This window comes from Tachysurus fulvidraco, chromosome 11, assembly GCF_022655615.1.
Source record: "Tachysurus fulvidraco isolate hzauxx_2018 chromosome 11, HZAU_PFXX_2.0, whole genome shotgun sequence".
In the NCBI taxonomy this organism is placed as follows: domain Eukaryota; kingdom Metazoa; phylum Chordata; class Actinopteri; order Siluriformes; family Bagridae; genus Tachysurus; species Tachysurus fulvidraco.
Genome location: NC_062528.1, coordinates 17,994,794 through 18,012,505, shown reverse-complemented (window position 1 = coordinate 18,012,505; position 17,712 = coordinate 17,994,794). Strand labels below are relative to the sequence as shown.

At 35.4% G+C, this 17,712-nt stretch overlaps 3 protein-coding genes and 1 pseudogene across 3 annotated transcripts; 3 read left to right on the top strand and 1 right to left on the bottom strand.

Moving 5' to 3' along the window:
- Positions 1–317: 317 nt before the first annotated feature.
- LOC113649428 (olfactory receptor 2AT4-like) lies at positions 318–1,319 on the bottom strand. The gene has a single exon (XM_027157223.2). It carries the CDS (start codon positions 1,317–1,319, stop codon positions 336–338), a length of 984 nt encoding a protein of 327 aa, XP_027013024.1. The 3' UTR covers positions 318–335.
- A 6,673-nt stretch (positions 1,320–7,992) lies between these two features.
- LOC113649429 (olfactory receptor 11H6-like) lies at positions 7,993–8,937 on the top strand. The gene has a single exon (XM_027157224.2). It carries the CDS (start codon positions 7,993–7,995, stop codon positions 8,935–8,937), a length of 945 nt encoding a protein of 314 aa, XP_027013025.1.
- Positions 8,938–12,358: 3,421 nt separating this feature from the next.
- On the top strand, positions 12,359–13,300 carry LOC113649408 (olfactory receptor 6F1-like). The gene has a single exon (XM_027157203.2). The coding sequence runs from the start codon at positions 12,359–12,361 to the stop codon at positions 13,298–13,300; it is 942 nt and encodes a 313-aa protein (XP_027013004.2).
- A 3,246-nt stretch (positions 13,301–16,546) lies between these two features.
- LOC113649438 lies at positions 16,547–17,489 on the top strand (annotated as a pseudogene).
- Positions 17,490–17,712: the final 223 nt, after the last annotated feature.

The window sequence follows — 17,712 nt, the reverse complement described above, 5'->3', positions numbered from 1 at the left end:
TATTATTATTATTATTATTATTATTATTATTATTATTATTATTATAGAAAATATTTGGATTAGTAAAAAAAAAACTATTTGTATGTAAAACATAAAAATATTTACTGATGTTGGTATTATTCTTGGTGATCCAAAACATACACAGATTTTAGAAATAAGATTTCTACAGTGACCCAAGACCTATAATATTATTATATATAATAAAATGAAAATTATTATGAAATTGACAGACAGTAAGTTAGAATAAAAGAATGTAAATTCCAAAAAAATCCAAGACACAAATACCACATTTGTATCAGACAAATTCTTTTAGCATTATACATGTGTTGAATAAATCAGTTAAATAGAGAAGAAACCTGGGCCGTTTTAATAAACTGTCCAAATGGTGACCTGTTTAAATGCTTCTTTAAGCATACTTTTGCTTCTTTTGTCTTTAAACAGTAAATGAATGGATTGATCATAGGGGGCAGCTGGCTGTACAACATAATTACAAGTATTTGTATGTCAGCACTGAATATGATTCCTAAACTTGAGGATAAATAATTCAAACACCTTGGTAAAAAAAAGAGGGTGATAATTATAAGCTGAGAACTGCAAGTGGAGATAGTTTTTAACCGTCCTTGTGTGGATGAAGTTTGAAACACTGTGACAATAATGGAACCATAAGAGAACAAAATAAATGCTAGTGGTGTGATCAAAATAATCATAGCTGAAATTAAAGCTGAAAATGCATAAGGTGTTCTGTCAGTGCATGCAAGCTTGGTGACAGACACATGGTCACAGTAACATTGGACGATTGTGTTAGAAGCACAATAAGGAATAGAAGTTGCCCTAATTACCATAGTTATGGCTGTGGGTTCAGCTAACAGCCAACATGCAACACATAATCCTAAAATAGTGGATTCTTTGATAATAGAAACATATCTGAGAGGATTACAGACTGCCACATATCTATCAAAGGCCATGACTGCAAGCACTAATGCATTAACTGAACTAAAATAGTGCACAAATTGCATCTGAATAAAACAGCCTGCATATGAAATGGAGCCATCATCAAACCAGTATCTAGCAATAATCTTGGGTAAAGTTGTCGTACTAAACAGTACATCTGATGCAGCAAGATTCAACATGATATAATACATAGGTTTTTGAAGGCTTTTTTCTTTAAAAAATAATGCAATAAATATTCCATTTCCCATTAAGGTGCATACATAAACACAAAACATAGCCATTGAGGTAAGACCATAATAATTAGGGGGAAGTCCTGGAAAACAAAAAATGACAAAATTTTTCACATAGGTAATATTGTCTTCAGGCATGATGTGTTTGCTAGTCAGGTGTCAGATGGACGGTCAGGGTTGATGTTGCCTAGTACACAGAAACATTTTTACTAAGCTCAAATGTGGAACCATATGTAATTAGTTCTTCAAATAAAAAGTAATTAATTAGTTTATATATATATATATATATATATATATATATATATATATATATATATATATATATATATATATATATATATTGCTTCTTCTCACTAGAAGCAATATATATATTTTTTTTAAAAATCAATGTAATTTTTACCTCTTCAAGTTAGTTCAGAATTTTAGTGTGCATTCTGCGGGCGAGGACATGAGCTTACTCAGTCTTTGTTCTGCCAGCTCATGTAGTAGCATAACTTTATATACAGGCTATCCTGTGCTGACCTTATCATGTGACCTGTGATCTACACTGTGAGAATCCATGTGAGCTGTAGGATCATGGCTGGAATGGCCATGAGATATGATGCCGCATTGTGTCACTTATTGTGATGAAGGGACATTTATTCATGATTTTTCATTAAACTGTGTATAAACGACAATTTTATTAAGAACTATAAGACTTCCAGTATGTAGATTTGTACATTTGCACAAGTGACACTAGCCATTATGTAGGACTTCTTTTTCCATTTGAGAACTACAGAATTATGCAGTGTTTTTTAAGATTAAAATATTTATTTTTAAGTTTATTAGTATAATGCAGATAGCATTTTCTTCTGAGGGTGTTATGCTGCCCTGCTAAAAGAGTAGCATCATTTCAGTGAGAAGGTTTATTTGGCTATTATATCATTCTGGATATATATTGATGAGTCAAAGGACAAAAATGTAAAATATGCCAAATAAACTTAACAAGAGCAGTAATGAACACTGATCAATTAAGATAGTATAAAAAATATTTGTGTAGTTACTGCACTGTTACTATTATACTTTACACAATCTCAGCTCAGGTCTTAAAAGTTAAATTCATTGGAGATTAAGTTATTTGAAGTTAAGATTTGTGCTTGAATTTGATCCTTGTGAGGATTAATGTAAAGCTATACATGCCTTGTTGAAAGTTTGAGAAAGAATTCTAAGAACTGATCATGTCAGGAATGGCTAGGACTATTCACTGCCTGGACATTCGGGGATATTCTGGCAGTTTTTGTGTGCCTTGTACCATGTGCATTGTATTTACATGTGTTACCCCTGCCATATGCTTAATTCGTTCCCGTCTCTGCACACCTGTTCCTTGTGTTTCTATGATTTCCTCCCCTTCTTAATCCTATTGTCTTGTGCCTGTTGTTTGCTGAGTCCTTGTCTCTTGTTCCTTGTCTTCGGTTTGCTGTCTTCGGTTTGTTGTTGTTTTCTGTTTCCCTGTTCCTAATGTTTGTAGCCTTTGTTGGTTTAAAGCACATTTTTATGTTATCCCTGAACTTGGGCCTGTATTATATCTGTTAAGCTACCTGCTTTTTCTGACAGATCAAAGAAGTAAGCCTAAGAAAAGATTCAGTGAAAATGCAATGGGTTGGTATTGTCCAAGGGTACTGCAAATAACCAAGATGGTCTGCTGTTATAAAAAAAATAAGTTGTTACAAAACATACAACATAAATGTATATAAAAGAAACATGTCTTGTGTGTTTGTGTTGCCATGAAATTAATAATAACCTTAGAAATGTTTAATGACAAAGAACTGTCTTTAAACAGTCCTTAAAATGGACAAATTCCCAGTCAACACTGATGTGGCTATTATCTATTGGGATTTTGAGTAATTTCTCTTATTATTCCCCATCGGATAACTCTGCTAATAGTCAAATTAAATTAAAAGTATTCCCAGTACTCAAATTACAAAAGCTTGATTTCTTTCTTTTAAAAATAGAATGAGACACCCTGAGACTCTTGCTATGGGGTCTGAAAAAATAATTGATGTTGGCTCAACAGTCTGACATTTATCTACAGTGTAAAAAATATAGTACCATCTGTTAATGGTACTGACTGATAATCCAGTCAATTAAATCATTTTTAGTCATAATCAATTTGTTTATCTATCAACCCTGTTAAATCAATTATTATTATTATTATTATTATTATTATTATTATTATTATTATTATTATTATTATTATTATTATCAATACTACTACTACTACTACTACTACTACTACTAAGAAGAAGAAGAAGAAGAAGAAGAAGAAGAAGAAGAAAATCCGCACTATTATTTGAAAAAGATTTAGTTTGAACTTTTAAAACTGTGATTTGAAAGAATTTGACCCCATGTGATGTAATACATCCTTTTAGCTGATGTGAAACAAGGGATTTAGAGACACCATGACACAAACAGAAACATTTACTAATTAGTCCCTTTCCTTCGAGTCTTCATTAGCGACATGTTTACCATTCATTATAACTATATGCCCTTGAGAAAGACAGTACACTTTTCTCTTGGGAGAAAGCATAACAGAGCTACACACGCACACACACACACACACACACACACACACACACACACAAACAGAGATCATTATTTTTCTGGCAATCTGCAGGGGAAAAAAACAAACAACAAACTGCAGGTCCTAAATGGCTTTGTATTGCTGACACTAACTAAGCTGTTATAAATTGTATAACCTATATGCTTTATCTAGTTTTAGTTATACTAATAATAATAATAATAATAATAATAATAATAATAATAATAATAAAAGGAAGGCCTGAACTGTTTTCTTCTCCAAGGTGCATTGTTATGTCAATGACAGTCAGCAACTTTACAACATGTTACTAAACTAAGCATGCGTACATAACCTACATAGATGATGTATTGATTTACTAAGTTTGCACCATAATAACTCAACTGCTGCAGCACCAGCTCATCAACAAGGCAGAAAATGCGAGTTTCACCAGGTCATTTTACACAAAGACCTTTCTCAGGTATGACATCAGCTGTCAGGAGGTGAAGATTGACATCAGTAAAGTGGCTGGCACCCTTAATAAACTACAGTGATTCCTATGCAACTTTGTGAATCTCTACACATTCTCTCTTTTTTACTATTATATTATCTTCTTCTTCTACTTTCGGGTTCTCTTGTTAGGGGTCACAAAATCAAATAAACTGTTTCCACCTAACTCTATCCTCAGCATCTTCTACTCTCACACCAATTCACTTCATGTCCTCATTTAACACATCTATACATACCCTCTATGGCCTTCTCTTGACCTCTTACCTGGCAGCTCCATCTCCCACATCCTTCTACCAATATAATCTTCCTCCTCTGTACATGTCCAAAACATCTCAATCTATCCTCTCTGACCTTGTTCTCAAAACAGACAACTTGAGCTGTCCCTCTGATGTGCTGGATCCTAATCCTGTCAATCCTTGTCACTCCTAAAGGAAACCTTAACATCCTCATCTCTGCTACCTCCATCTCTGCCTCATTTTTTTCTTACTGCTACAGTCTCTAACCCATACAGCAGAGATGCTCTCACTACTGTCTTCTACACCTTTTCACCAGTTCCTCCCATTTTTTCCTCTAATGTTCCTTATTCATCAGCTCTTCAAAATATTCCATCCATCTCCTCTGCACGCCTGTCTGTTTATAGCTTTCCATCAAACCCTAATCACCCTTACAGTATCTGTTGCACATCCTTCCGATATCTAGCTCTCTGTCTCGCTAATCTAAGTCCTTCTTGCCTTCCCTTGTGTCTAACCTGGCATACAGCACATCGTATGCATTCTGTTTGGCCTTTGCCACATCCCTCTTCACTCTGCACTGATTTCTTGTAATCCTGTCTATTTTCTTCTGTACTTTCTACGTCCCACTTCTTTTTAGCTAGCCTCTTCCTCTGAATGCTCTTCTGTACTTTCTTCTTCTACATGTACCACCATGTTTCCTTATCTTCTTTTCTCCTTCCAGATGATACACCTGTCTCCCTGATCACTTCTGTACTTTCCCAGTCATCTGGAAGCTCTTCCTGACCACCCAAAGCTTGTCTCAGCATCTGTCTGAATTCCTCACAATATTCTTCTTTTTTAACTTCCACCATTTTCTATCTCTCATCTCCTCTTCTTCCTGACCCTCAGAGGCCTCAAACACCATAAACCTTCTAGGTTCATTTTTTTTAACACCAAACCTGCCCATCACCTCCTCATCACCTCTGTTCCTCTCACCAACATGCCTGTTGAAGTCTGCTGTAATCACTACTCTCTCCCATCTGGAAATACTGTACTCTCTGTCACCTCATCTAACTCACGCCAGAATCTCTACTTCTCTTCTAACTCACAGACTACTTGTGGAGCATAACAACTAATGACATTCAACATTCACACCTTCAATTTCTAACTTCTGATTACCCTGTCTAACACTCTTTTCACCTCTAAAACATTCCTCACAAACTCATCCTTCAAGATCATTCCTACCCCATTTCCCTTCCTAGCCACACCATAATAAAACAGTTTGTATCTGGTACTATGTACTTTGCTCACCTTACACCTTGTCTTCTGCACCCAAATTAGATCTACCTTCCATCTCTCCATCATGTCTGCCAACTCTCTACCTTTCCTTGCCATTGTACCAATGTTAAGAGTCCCTATTTTCAGACCTGTACTTTTGCGTTTTCTCATCTCTCTCGGCCTAAGAACCCTTCCCTGTCCTCTCCTTTCTCGACCAACAGTAGTCCAAATTCTTCCAGCACCCTGTAGGTCGACAGTGCTGGTGACGGTTGTTGTTAACCTGGGCCTCAACCGATCTTGTATGTAATTCCACTAACGAGTCGCATGATTACATTTGGCATGTTTAATGCCGGTCTGTTTTATATGTTTGTTTTTCAAGCCACAATTCTCCACAAAAACTGCTATGAGTATGCCTTTTATGATCATTCCTTTATGAATAAAGAAAATGACAAGAAACCAATGATGGCCATGTACTATTCAGGCACACAAAAACAGCTTAGAATTACTCTCTATTTTGATTAATTAGTTTATCTGATTTACTAATTAATCTATTGTGTCAATTGTAGGGCAGTAGAAGGAATCACCGTGTGTGTCACATAATTTTACATGAAATGGCAATTTCAGTTATTGTACGAAATGCAGAGAGGTAAAACTAAAATTCAGGCTTGTTCTCAATTCCAGTAGTCAGTGAAACTGTAGCAAAGAAGAGTACAGAGGCAGAGATATACAGTAAATAATAACTGAAGAAGGAACATGTGGCATTAAAGAAAAAAAAAATATATATATATATATTATCAATATATATATTTATAGATATATATATATATATATATATATATATATATAGGTCTTTTGCAGACTCCATCAGGTTTTCTTCCAGAATGGTCCTGTATTTGGCTCCATCCACCTTCCCATCAATTTTAACCATCTTCCCTGTCCCTGCTGAAGAAAAGCGGGCCCAAACCATGATGCTGTCACCACCATGTTTGACAGTGGGGATTGTGTGTTCAGGGTGATGAGCTGGGTTGCTTTTACGCCAAACATAACGTTTTGCATTGTTGCCAAAAAGTTCAATTTTTGTTTCATCTGACCAGAGCACCTTCTTCCACATGTTTGGTGTGTCTCCCAGCTGGCTTGTGGCAAACTTTAAACGAGACTTTTTATGGATATCTTTAAGAAATGGCTTTCTTCTTGCCACTCTTCCATAAAGGCCAGATTTGTGCAGTATACGACTGATTGTTGTCCTATGGACAGAGTCTCCCACCTCAGCTGTAGATCTCTGCAGAGTGAACATGGGCCTCTTGGCTGCATCTCTGATCAGTTTTTTCCTTGTATGAGCTGAAAGTTTAGAGGGACGGCCAGGTCTTGGTAGATTTGCAGTGGTCTGATACTCCTTCCATTTCAATATTATCGCTTGCACAGTGCTCCTTGGGATGTTTAAAGCTTGGGAAATCTTTTTGTATCCAAATCCGGCTTTAAACTTCTCCACAACAGTATCTCGGACCTGCCTGGTGTGTTCCTTGTTCTTCATGATGCTCTCTGCGCTTTAAACAGACCTCTGAGACTATCACAGTGCAGGTGCATTTATACAGAAACTTGATTACACACAGGTGGATTCTATTTATCATCATTAGTCATTTAGCTCAACATTGGATCATTCAGAGATCCTCACTGAACTTCTGGAGAGAGTTTGCTGCACTGAAAGTAAAGAATAATTTTGCACGCCCAATTTTTCAGTTTTTGATTTGTTAAAAAAGTTTGAAATATCCAATAAATTTCATTCCACTTCATGATTGTGTCCCACTTGTTGTTGATTATTCACAAAAAAATTACAGTTTCATATAATTATGTTTGAAGCCTGAAATGTGGCAAAAGGTCGCAAAGTTCAAGGGGGCCGAATACTTTCGCAAGGCACTGTATATATATATGTCACCCACAGTATAGCGCACTGGGATGATACTCTGTGGGAATAGTTTAGGAGTGGCTTCAACTATTTGGAGAGTCCAATGAGCTTAAACACACAGAATTATATAAAGAACGCAACCCTTTTCCTCATTTTTACACTTTGGCAGAAGTTTCTTAAAATAAAGGATAATAACAGAAGAACTCACAGTGAATACCATTATAGTGTCACTTTAATTATCTTGGAATAACAGAGACACTTAAATAATAACTTGAAAGACTGCTGGACAGATTGATCAGTTATAATTGAAGATAATATTTTGAAATAACTTTTGATATATTAAGCAGTATAAACATGGCTGAAAATGTTTCCAGAAGAAGAATTAGCGAATTTATCATCATAGGATTTGACAAGTATGAAAAACCAATGATTCATGGAATTGTCATACTTACAGTATACTTGCTTGTAATGCTTGGGAACTTGGCAAACATATGCTTTATAGTCATGGACAAACGTCTACACCAGCCAATGTATCTCTTTATTTGCAATTTAGCAATTGTAGACATGCTCTACTGTACATGTTCATGTCCAACAATGATAGGGAACCTTTTATATGGAGTTAAAACCATATCTTATGTGCCATGCATTTTTCAGATGTTTGTTTTTGGTTTAGGCTTTGTGATGGAGGTGTTTACTATTTCTGTTATGGCTTTTGACAGATTAATTGCCATAATCAAGCCACTGCGCTACCATTCAATTCTGACAAATGTGCGTTGTGTTATTTTGACCTTTTTGCTATGGATTCTGGGTTCTGCTACAATATCCATTGTGCCTGCAACTGTTCTTTCACTTCCATTATGTTACACAACACTTGCATTCCTGTTTTGTGACTATGGCTCTCTTATCAGAGCCAGTTGTGTGGATCCTAACCCATATTTTGATATGATGGCAAGTTTTACCTTCTTTCTGCTTTTTGGAACATTTAGTTTCATCTGTGGCTCTTATGTAATAATAGTTATTGTTGTTGTAAAAATGAACTCAAAGGGTAGTAAGAGAAAAGTGTTTAACACATGCTTTAGTCATTTGATAGTTGTGGTGTGCTGTTATGGCCCTACTTTTATTATAAATATTTTAACTAGAGCAGGTATCGTTCTCACAATTGAGGAGCGAAATGGGTTCAGAATTGGCACAATTCTTGGTCCATCTTTAGTGAATCCTTTCATATATTCTTTTAGAACCAAAGAGATCAGAAACAAAATATTGAGAATCATGTCTAAAGTAGGACCAACTAATGAATAATCTGGGGATAAATAAGTTAATAACATTCATGTAATGATTGAGTGAAGGCTCATAGGCCCACAAAGCATACAGAATGTAAAAGCAGGATGTGTGGCTGTGTGTGGTTGTGTGTGTAATATTTGACACAGCTGATGTTAAGTAACCTTTACGAATGATCTATTTAATTTGAAAATTAAATGAAATGGTTTACTAGACTATTTTAACTCTGCTCATGTCTATTATATTTGTAAGCTATACATGTAATGTTAAGTAATTATTAATATTTGGGTAGTAAAAAGATCTGCAAGAATCCTGGCTGTGTTTGTTAAACAAATAAATATATTCTACCTCAGAACAGTACAGACACAACTCTATTATCCAAGCTGTAGATTTAATTTTCTAGGGTGCTTTTATCTAGTAAGCAATTTGTAATGAACCAATGAGTATGTAAGGAAAGTAAATGCACTCTTACATTTCAGTGTCCTAGCACGTGCCCTTTTTAATTCACAGATATTTTGTAGGTTCTCTGCTTAAATTTTATTGAAACAAAGTTAATATAAGTGAACAGCTTTTAAATCAATGTGAGATAAAAATTTCAATATTCTCCCTATTAGGTCACAACACTATAACTAGCTATAATTAACCATAAACATTGTGTGTATGTGTATGACATAAATATGATTATCTAAACAACAAAGGAGCTGTAAGTCAGGAGACAGATTATTTACATTTATATATGTATTTCTCAAACAGAATAACATTCATGAACTGTCTGAATCGTATTTGCAGTTGTGTTAATGCTAAAACTGGTCCTTTATGATCCAAGTTTATTTTGAGTGCTGAAATTCACTACTCTCTTGTTCACTGAATTAGTTTAGCCAGTGGTTTGTCTGCTCTGAGACAGATATTTTAAGTGTTTCAGAGCATACAATAATAATCAGTGCTGGGCTGTGTGGAAAATAATTCCTCTAAACATGAGTACATGAACATGTTGCATTATACATGCTGAACCATGAGCCTCAATTACTTTCTGTATATTTTTCTGATCAAAATTGGTATTGGGTTTGTTTTTTGTTATACAAAAATATAAGATATCTATTAAATAATCTGATATGGGTGCCAAAAATTAAACCTTATTCTGTTGGGTTTTTTTTTTGTCTTTGAATGTCAGGTGGTGCTGGGCTTTCTATCAGATTTACACCAGTCAACTGGGTGTGGTAGCAGACAACAAAAAGTATATACAGTATGATGCTACTTGGTCAATGTATCAGATGGTTTATGCTGCTTTGGAAATATTGAAAGTTTAAGCAGAAGCACTGGTTAAACTACTATCCCTCATTGTAGCTAATTTAATCTGGTCACAGTTACAATTACATTTGCATTTATGGCCTTTGGCAGACACTCTTATCCAGAGTGACATACAAAAGTGCTTTGTTATTATATACATTACACTGGTTCACTAGGTAACCGACTTAGGATACCAAAGAAGACTTAGGAACAGTTAGAATATTGTTCACACTGAATATTTTAGGCATTAATTGAGGACCTTATTTTTTCCCACATGCATTCACACATTTGGCACTTCAAATTTCTAGAACGTCAAAAAATAGTTACCTTCATATTTTAAAAAATATATAAAACATTTCAAATAGAATATATTTTGAATATATTTCAAAATACAAATATATTATTTATTTGTAGCATAAGGTTTTTAGTAATAACTGAGCATAATTTGTTTATTATAATAATCAAAAACAAACTATTTCAAACATTATTGTTTGAACAAAGTGATTTTATTTTTTATTTTTTTTTTTACAATACTTTACTTAACATGTACAGGACGTGTCTTATACCACATTTTAAATTAAATATGATTTTTGTTTTGTCAATCCATTATTATTGCTACAATAATATTAATAAAAAAGATATATAGGCTTCAGTCATAAGACATACAAGTCACAACACAACACTTGCTTGTCTTATTAACAGTGCCCACTTTCACCCTTTATCTATTTTTGTTGAAAAGTTGGTGAACAAACTCAGTGTTTCTCACACTTTGACTTTGGCTTGCCAGACTCATTTTGCATAATTTATTATTTTTATTTCTCTCCAAAACAATGACGCCATATAAGATCAAGTACTTAGTGGAACATCTACCTATGTTCTACCCCTCTTGTACCTGTGAGTTCTGCTATGACAGAGAGAAAGAGAGAAAAACATTATTTGAGAAGAAGCAGATACCATGGCTAGCTTATTTTATAAGTACGGGCCAAATAAAACAATCCATGCAACTTTAAATAATTTCATTTCTAATTAGATTTATTAATACTTATATGAAATTATTAAATAGTTTTCATTTTTTTTTTTTTTTTTGGGCTGTATGATAAAAAATAAATAAATAAATAAATAAAATAAAATAAGTAGTGCCCTATTATACAGCACACTATTTAGGCATGTTAAAATAGCTTAGGCAAGATTTTAGAATTATTCCCTATTTTAAGCAATTAGTTAACTGATTTACTAATAAATTACTTTTGTTTAGCATTGCATGTACATTTCACACAGTTAGCTGGTTTAACATTTAAATATGTTGGTCGTATGGCAGCAGAGGGAATCCCAAGGTGTGTCATTTCATTTGACATGAAATTAAAATTGCATTCGACAATGTAACATAATGCAGAGATCAAAAATAAGATTCAATACCATTCTTAATTTTGGTCAGTCAGTGAAAATTCAAGTACTAAGAGTGCTGAAGGAGAGGCAGCAGCATGTAGTACAGCTGTCCAAGCAGCATAGTTCAGAGCTTCCCATTCACAGAGACGTTGTAAATGGTCTCTCAGACAGTGCCATCATTGTACACAAAGAAAGGATAGGGGTCTGGATCTGTGAAATATAATATGTAAATTTAATAGAAATATGCAATAAATCTGATGTGTTAAAGGTCACAAAATATTTTATTGTCACCTAAAGTGGGCCTAGAGCATTTTTGTGCTAAGAGGTGATGCCAGGCTCTTCCACTATATACCACCCCAATTATATTTTAGACTTGTTAGAAACACTGAACCTACTTCACTCATTTCACTCATGGACAACCCTGGAGGAATATTGGTGACTAATTTTAGACTAGCCTATAGCATTGGGAAAAAAACATGCAATATATGATCAACCAATTAATGGGTTGCACCTGAATTATATAGAGAGCCTTCTGCAGACTGTTTTGAATTGATGCGCAGTGTGGTCTTTTGTCAGTTTCTACTGCTTGGACACAGAGAAACATACTTAACACCTAAACTTTGAAGAACTTCATGAGAAAGCAGGGAAAACATGGGGATGGATGGCTTGAAATAACATAGAGTCCTCTACAGTAGTCAACTTCTGTTAAATGCTTTTATATTAAAGTTTCCTGTATATTTTGATCACTTCTAAAGAGCACAGTAGGTCAATGTATAAAAATGTTTCAGGAAAAAACATCAATGAATTTGTATTTACAGGATTTGACACGTTAGAAAACCCGGTGTCTGTTGGTATTGCCATACTAACTATATACATTCTTGTAATGCTTGCTAACCTTGCAAACATATTTTGTATTGTCACAGATAAATGTCTACACCAGCCAATGTATGTCTTCATCTGCAATTTAGCAATTGTAGACATGCTCTACTGTACAAGTTCATGTCCAACTATGATAGCCATCCTTATAGTTGGCTTTAAAACCATTTCTTATGTACCATGCATTATTCAGATGTATGGCTTTGGTTTGGGTTATATCATGGAAGTGTTCACTATTTCTGTCATGGCTATTGACCGATTATTTGCCATAATCAAGCCGCTGCACTACCATTCCATTCTGACAAATGCACGTTCTGTTGTTCTCACCTTTTTGCTGTGGATTCTGGGATCTATTGCAACAGCAATTGTGCCTGGTTCTGCGGTTCCTTTACCATTATGCTCCTCAACGATAAAGTATGTTTTTTGCGATTATGCAGCTTTTGTTACTGTAACTTGTGTAGACCCGAACCCATATTTTAATTTGATATCAAGTTTTACCTTTGTCTTGATGTGTGGAACATTCGGTTTCATTTGTTTAACCTATCTTAAGATAGTTATTGTTGTTGTTAAAATGACCTCTAAAAGCAGCAAGAAAAAAGTATTTCATACTTGCTTAAGTCATTTATTTGTGATAATCTGCTATTATGTACCTACAGTTATTGTGGTAGTTCTGACCAGATTTGGGGTAGCCTTATCACTTAATGAAAGAAATGGTCTGAGGGTTGGGACAATTCTTGGTCCTTCTTTATTTAATCCTTTTATATATTGTTTTAGAACTAAAGAGATTCGAAATAAAATATTAAGAATTGTGTCAAAAGTTGAACCAACTAAATAAAATATTTTAATTTTATGGACTTTTTTATGTATAATGTATGTACAATCCCTTTTTATTAGCTTTGCAGTCCTTGAGATTGACCACTGCAGGACATTTCCATTGTCTCAATTCATGCTCAAAAAGGTTCGCCTAAGGTTTGTTTAAATGCACCAAACTGAAAATATTTGCCAGTTCTCTTTTCTGCTTGGAATGTGTTTCTGCCAAATGCTATGAATGTGTAACTATTACATAAACATTAATCACTTGTCATCTCATTGTTTCTATTTCCTCTTTACTGGTGAACAGGCCGGGCCAGGAGACCCTGACCGGGCTGTGTTCATTAAACAAATATATAGTTTCTACCTCAAAACTGTACAGACATTTGACTCATATATTTAAGCTGTATATTTTGTTTTCTAGAGTGCTTTTTTTCTACTAAGCAATCTCTAATGAACAGATGAGTATGAAAGGAAAGTAATTGCACCCTGTATTTGATTTATCTTGATGCACTTACTTTCTTTACATACCTTAATTACAAATGAATAAACTGAATACATTTCAGTTAAATATTATATATGAATTTCAGTTAAATACTAAATCTGATTTTTAGTTAAATATTAAATGTGAATTTCAGTTAAATATTAAATCTGAATACATTTATTTAAAAAAAAGATTGCATTTTAGTTAAATATTAAATGAAAGACTTAATGAAACAAAGCTAATATAACTGAACAATACAAACTAAATTAAACTACAATTAAATTAATGTCAGATAAAAATGTAAATATTCGCTCTGTTAGGTCACAACACAATAACTAGCTATAATTAACCTTAAACTTTTTGGTATACTGAATGTATTACATAAATAGGATTATCAAAACAACAAAGCAGTTGTAAATCAGGAGATAGTTTATTTACATTCATAAATGAGTTTCACAAACAAATAACATTCATAAACTGTCTACATCGTATTTGCAGTTGTGTTGTACATTTGGTAAATTTCTGGAGTGTCACCAAATAATTACATTTTTCATATTTAACTGAAATCTATTCATTTTATAAGTCATTGTACAAATTAATGACTATATTGAGGTCTTTATATATGTGTTACTCTCTGTTTGTTTAATATTCACCAAGTCCTACTGAAGCTCCAAAGAAAGCTTTTATAGGAATACAAAACCTTAGTCAACAATCTTGTATGTATCTTATTGATACCTTATATGTTTCCTAGTCAGGTAGTTTAGAAACATTCTTTGTAAGATTTTTAGTAATAACTGAGAATAATGTGGTAATTGTAAATTATTAAAAACATATAAGTAATATGTGAATTTATTATCTATTTTCATAATACATCCCTTAACATATACAAGAAAATCTGATGCCACATTTTGTTATTTTTTTTTCTAACACAGATGAAGTGGTTGTCAATGGTACAATAATAACTAAATAACCATCACTCAAAAGACATACAAGTCACAACACATAAATAACCAAAATCAACCAAATCAGGATGAGGTTATACCTCTTCTATCTAAGGGAGTTTATATATATATATATATATATATATATATATATATATATATATATATATATATATATATATATATATATATATAATATACATTATAGTGTATAATCTCCGCTCACTATTCCCATCCTGCACCTGTTGTTTTGCTATGACAAACTATGCATTGGGGAAAGAAAAAAAAAAAAAACAACATATATCTGTCAGGGATCTGCGCAGACTTATGGCCATGTGCGTTTGTGTTTGTTTGCGCCACGTGACTGCCCTGTCTTCGTCTGCTCCTCCCAGTCATCACACCTGTTCCCCATTGTGTGTGATTGTCCCTGTCTGTATATACTGTATGCTTCATTAATAATAATGTTAGTTCCCTGTGTAGTGTGGTTTATGTTTGTCTTCCTCATGTATTAAACCCCTCTCATTTGAAGCTATCCTGCATACGGGTCTGTCTCCAAGCCACCTCCTGCCGGGGCCTGACAGAATGAAGTCGCCTAAGACCTAGCAGACCCAGTAGGATAGCTTCTAGCTCGGACTGGCGTTTTTTTCCCCTTCCCCCCTGGACTGTTCCACCAGTCCTTCCGGTGACATCGCTCCGTTTCCGGGTCAACTGAGGAGGACGTCGCCTCACTACATTTGCGGAGAGTGTCACCATGCTAGTGGGGTACCTTTTATTTTTTTTGGTGCCCTGCGGCATCGCCCCGCATCTCTCCGGTGAAGGATGCCGCTCCGTTTCTGGTTTCTCCGAGGAGGACGTCGCTTCACTTCTTCCGCGGGGGGTGCCGCAGGCCCGAGGCGGGGGCTCTTTCCCGCCCTCCCGCCCTTTTCCTCAGCTCGCCGAGGTGCGGGTTTGGCCGCGGTGCGTTGGGGGATGTTGCTCAGCCCTACAGCTCGGCAGTGGACGTCGCTCGGCCCTTCAGCTTGGATGCGGACATTGCCTCGGCCCTTCAGCTCGGCTGTGGATGTCGCTCGGCCCTCTCCGGCTGCGCCGCCGTGTGCCCTGCTCCCCCCACCTGCCTTGCCGTGTGCCTTGGCTCCCCTCGCCTACCTCGCCGTGGTGCTTGCTCCCCCCCGCACTAGCCTCGCCGTAGTTCTTGCTTCCCTCACCTGCCATTCGCCGTGGATTTCCCCCCCGGCCCTTGCCGAGTTTTGGCGCTTCGGGAGACACACCTTATGGGGATCAGCGCAGATCTGTCATGGATCCGCGCAGACTTATGGCCATGTGCGTTTGTGTTTGTTTGTGTAACATGATTGCCCCGTCTTTGTCTGCTTCTCCCGGTCATCACACCTGTTCCCCATTGTGTGTGATTGTCCCTGTCTGTATATATGTGAGCCGCGTTGCCTTAGGCAGCGCAGCTTCCTTAATAATAATGTTAGTTCCCTGTGTAGTGTGGTTTATGTTTGTCTTCCTCATGTATTAAACCCTTCTCATTAGAAGCTATCCTGCGTACGGGTCTGTACCAAGCCACCTCCTGCCGGTGCCTGACAATATCATTATATCAACCAATCACTGGGTTGCAGCTGAATTATATAGAGAGCCTTATGCAGTCTGTTTTGGACTGATGTATTCTGTTGCGTGTTTTTTACTACTTGGACTCCGAGGACCTCACTTGACACTTGACAAGTTACTCCATAAGAAAGCAGGGAGTAGTTTTTGTTTTTTTTAAATAACAACATAGAGTCCTCTACAGCTGTTAAATATTTCTACATTAAAGTTTCTTGTGTTTTGAGTTCAGGCACAGAAGGTCATGGTTCAAAATGTTTCAGGAAATAATATCAATGAATTTGTATTTACAGGATTTGACACGTTAGAAAACCCGGTGTCTGTTGGTATTGCCATACTTGCTGTATACATTCTTGTAATGCTTGCTAACCTTGCAAACATATATGTTATTGTCATTGATAAACATCTACACCAACCAATGTATGTCTTCATCTGCAATTTAGCAATTGTAGACATGCTCTATTGTACAAGTTCATGTCCAACTATGATAGCCATCCTTATAGTTGGCTTTAAAACCATTTCTTATGCACCATGCATTATTCAGATGTATGGTTTTGGTTTGGGTTATGTCATGGAAGTGTTCACTGTTTCTGTCATGGCTTTTGACCGATTAGTTGCCATAATCAAGCCACTGCACTACCATTCCATTCTGACAAATGCACGTTCTGTTGTTCTCACTTTTTTTGCTGTGGATTCTGGGATCTCTTGCAACAGCAATTGTACCTGGTTCTGCAGTTCCTTTACCAGTATGCTCCTCAACTATAAAGTATGTTTTTTGTGATTATGCAGCTGTTGTCAGAACGACTTGTGTAGATCCAAATCCGTATTTTAATTTATTGTCAAGTTTCACCTTTTTCCTGTTGTTTGGAACTTTCAGTTTCATTTGATTAACCTATCTTAAAATAGTTATTGTTGTCGTTAAAATGACCTCTAAAAGCAGCAAGAAAAAAGCATTTCATACTTGCTTAAGTCATTTATTTGTGATAATCAGCTATTATGTACCTGCATTTATTTTGCTAGTTCTGACCAGGTTTGGGGTGGCCTTATCACTTGATGAAAGAAATGGTCTAAGGGTTGGGACAATTATTGGTCCTTCTTTATTTAATCCTTTTATATATTGTTTTAGAACTAAAGAGATTCGAAATAAAATATTAAGAATTGTGTCAAAAGTTGAACCAACTAAATAAAACATTTTAATTTTATGGACTTTTTTATGTAAAATGTATGTACAATCACTTTTTATTAGCTTTGCAGTCCTTGAGACTGCAGGACATTTCCATTCCCTCAATTCATGCTCAAAAAAGTTCGCCTAAGGTTTGTTTAAATACACCAAATTGAAAATATTTTCAGTTCTCTTTTCTGCTTGGAATGTGTTTCTGCCAAATGCTATGAATGTGTAACTATTACATA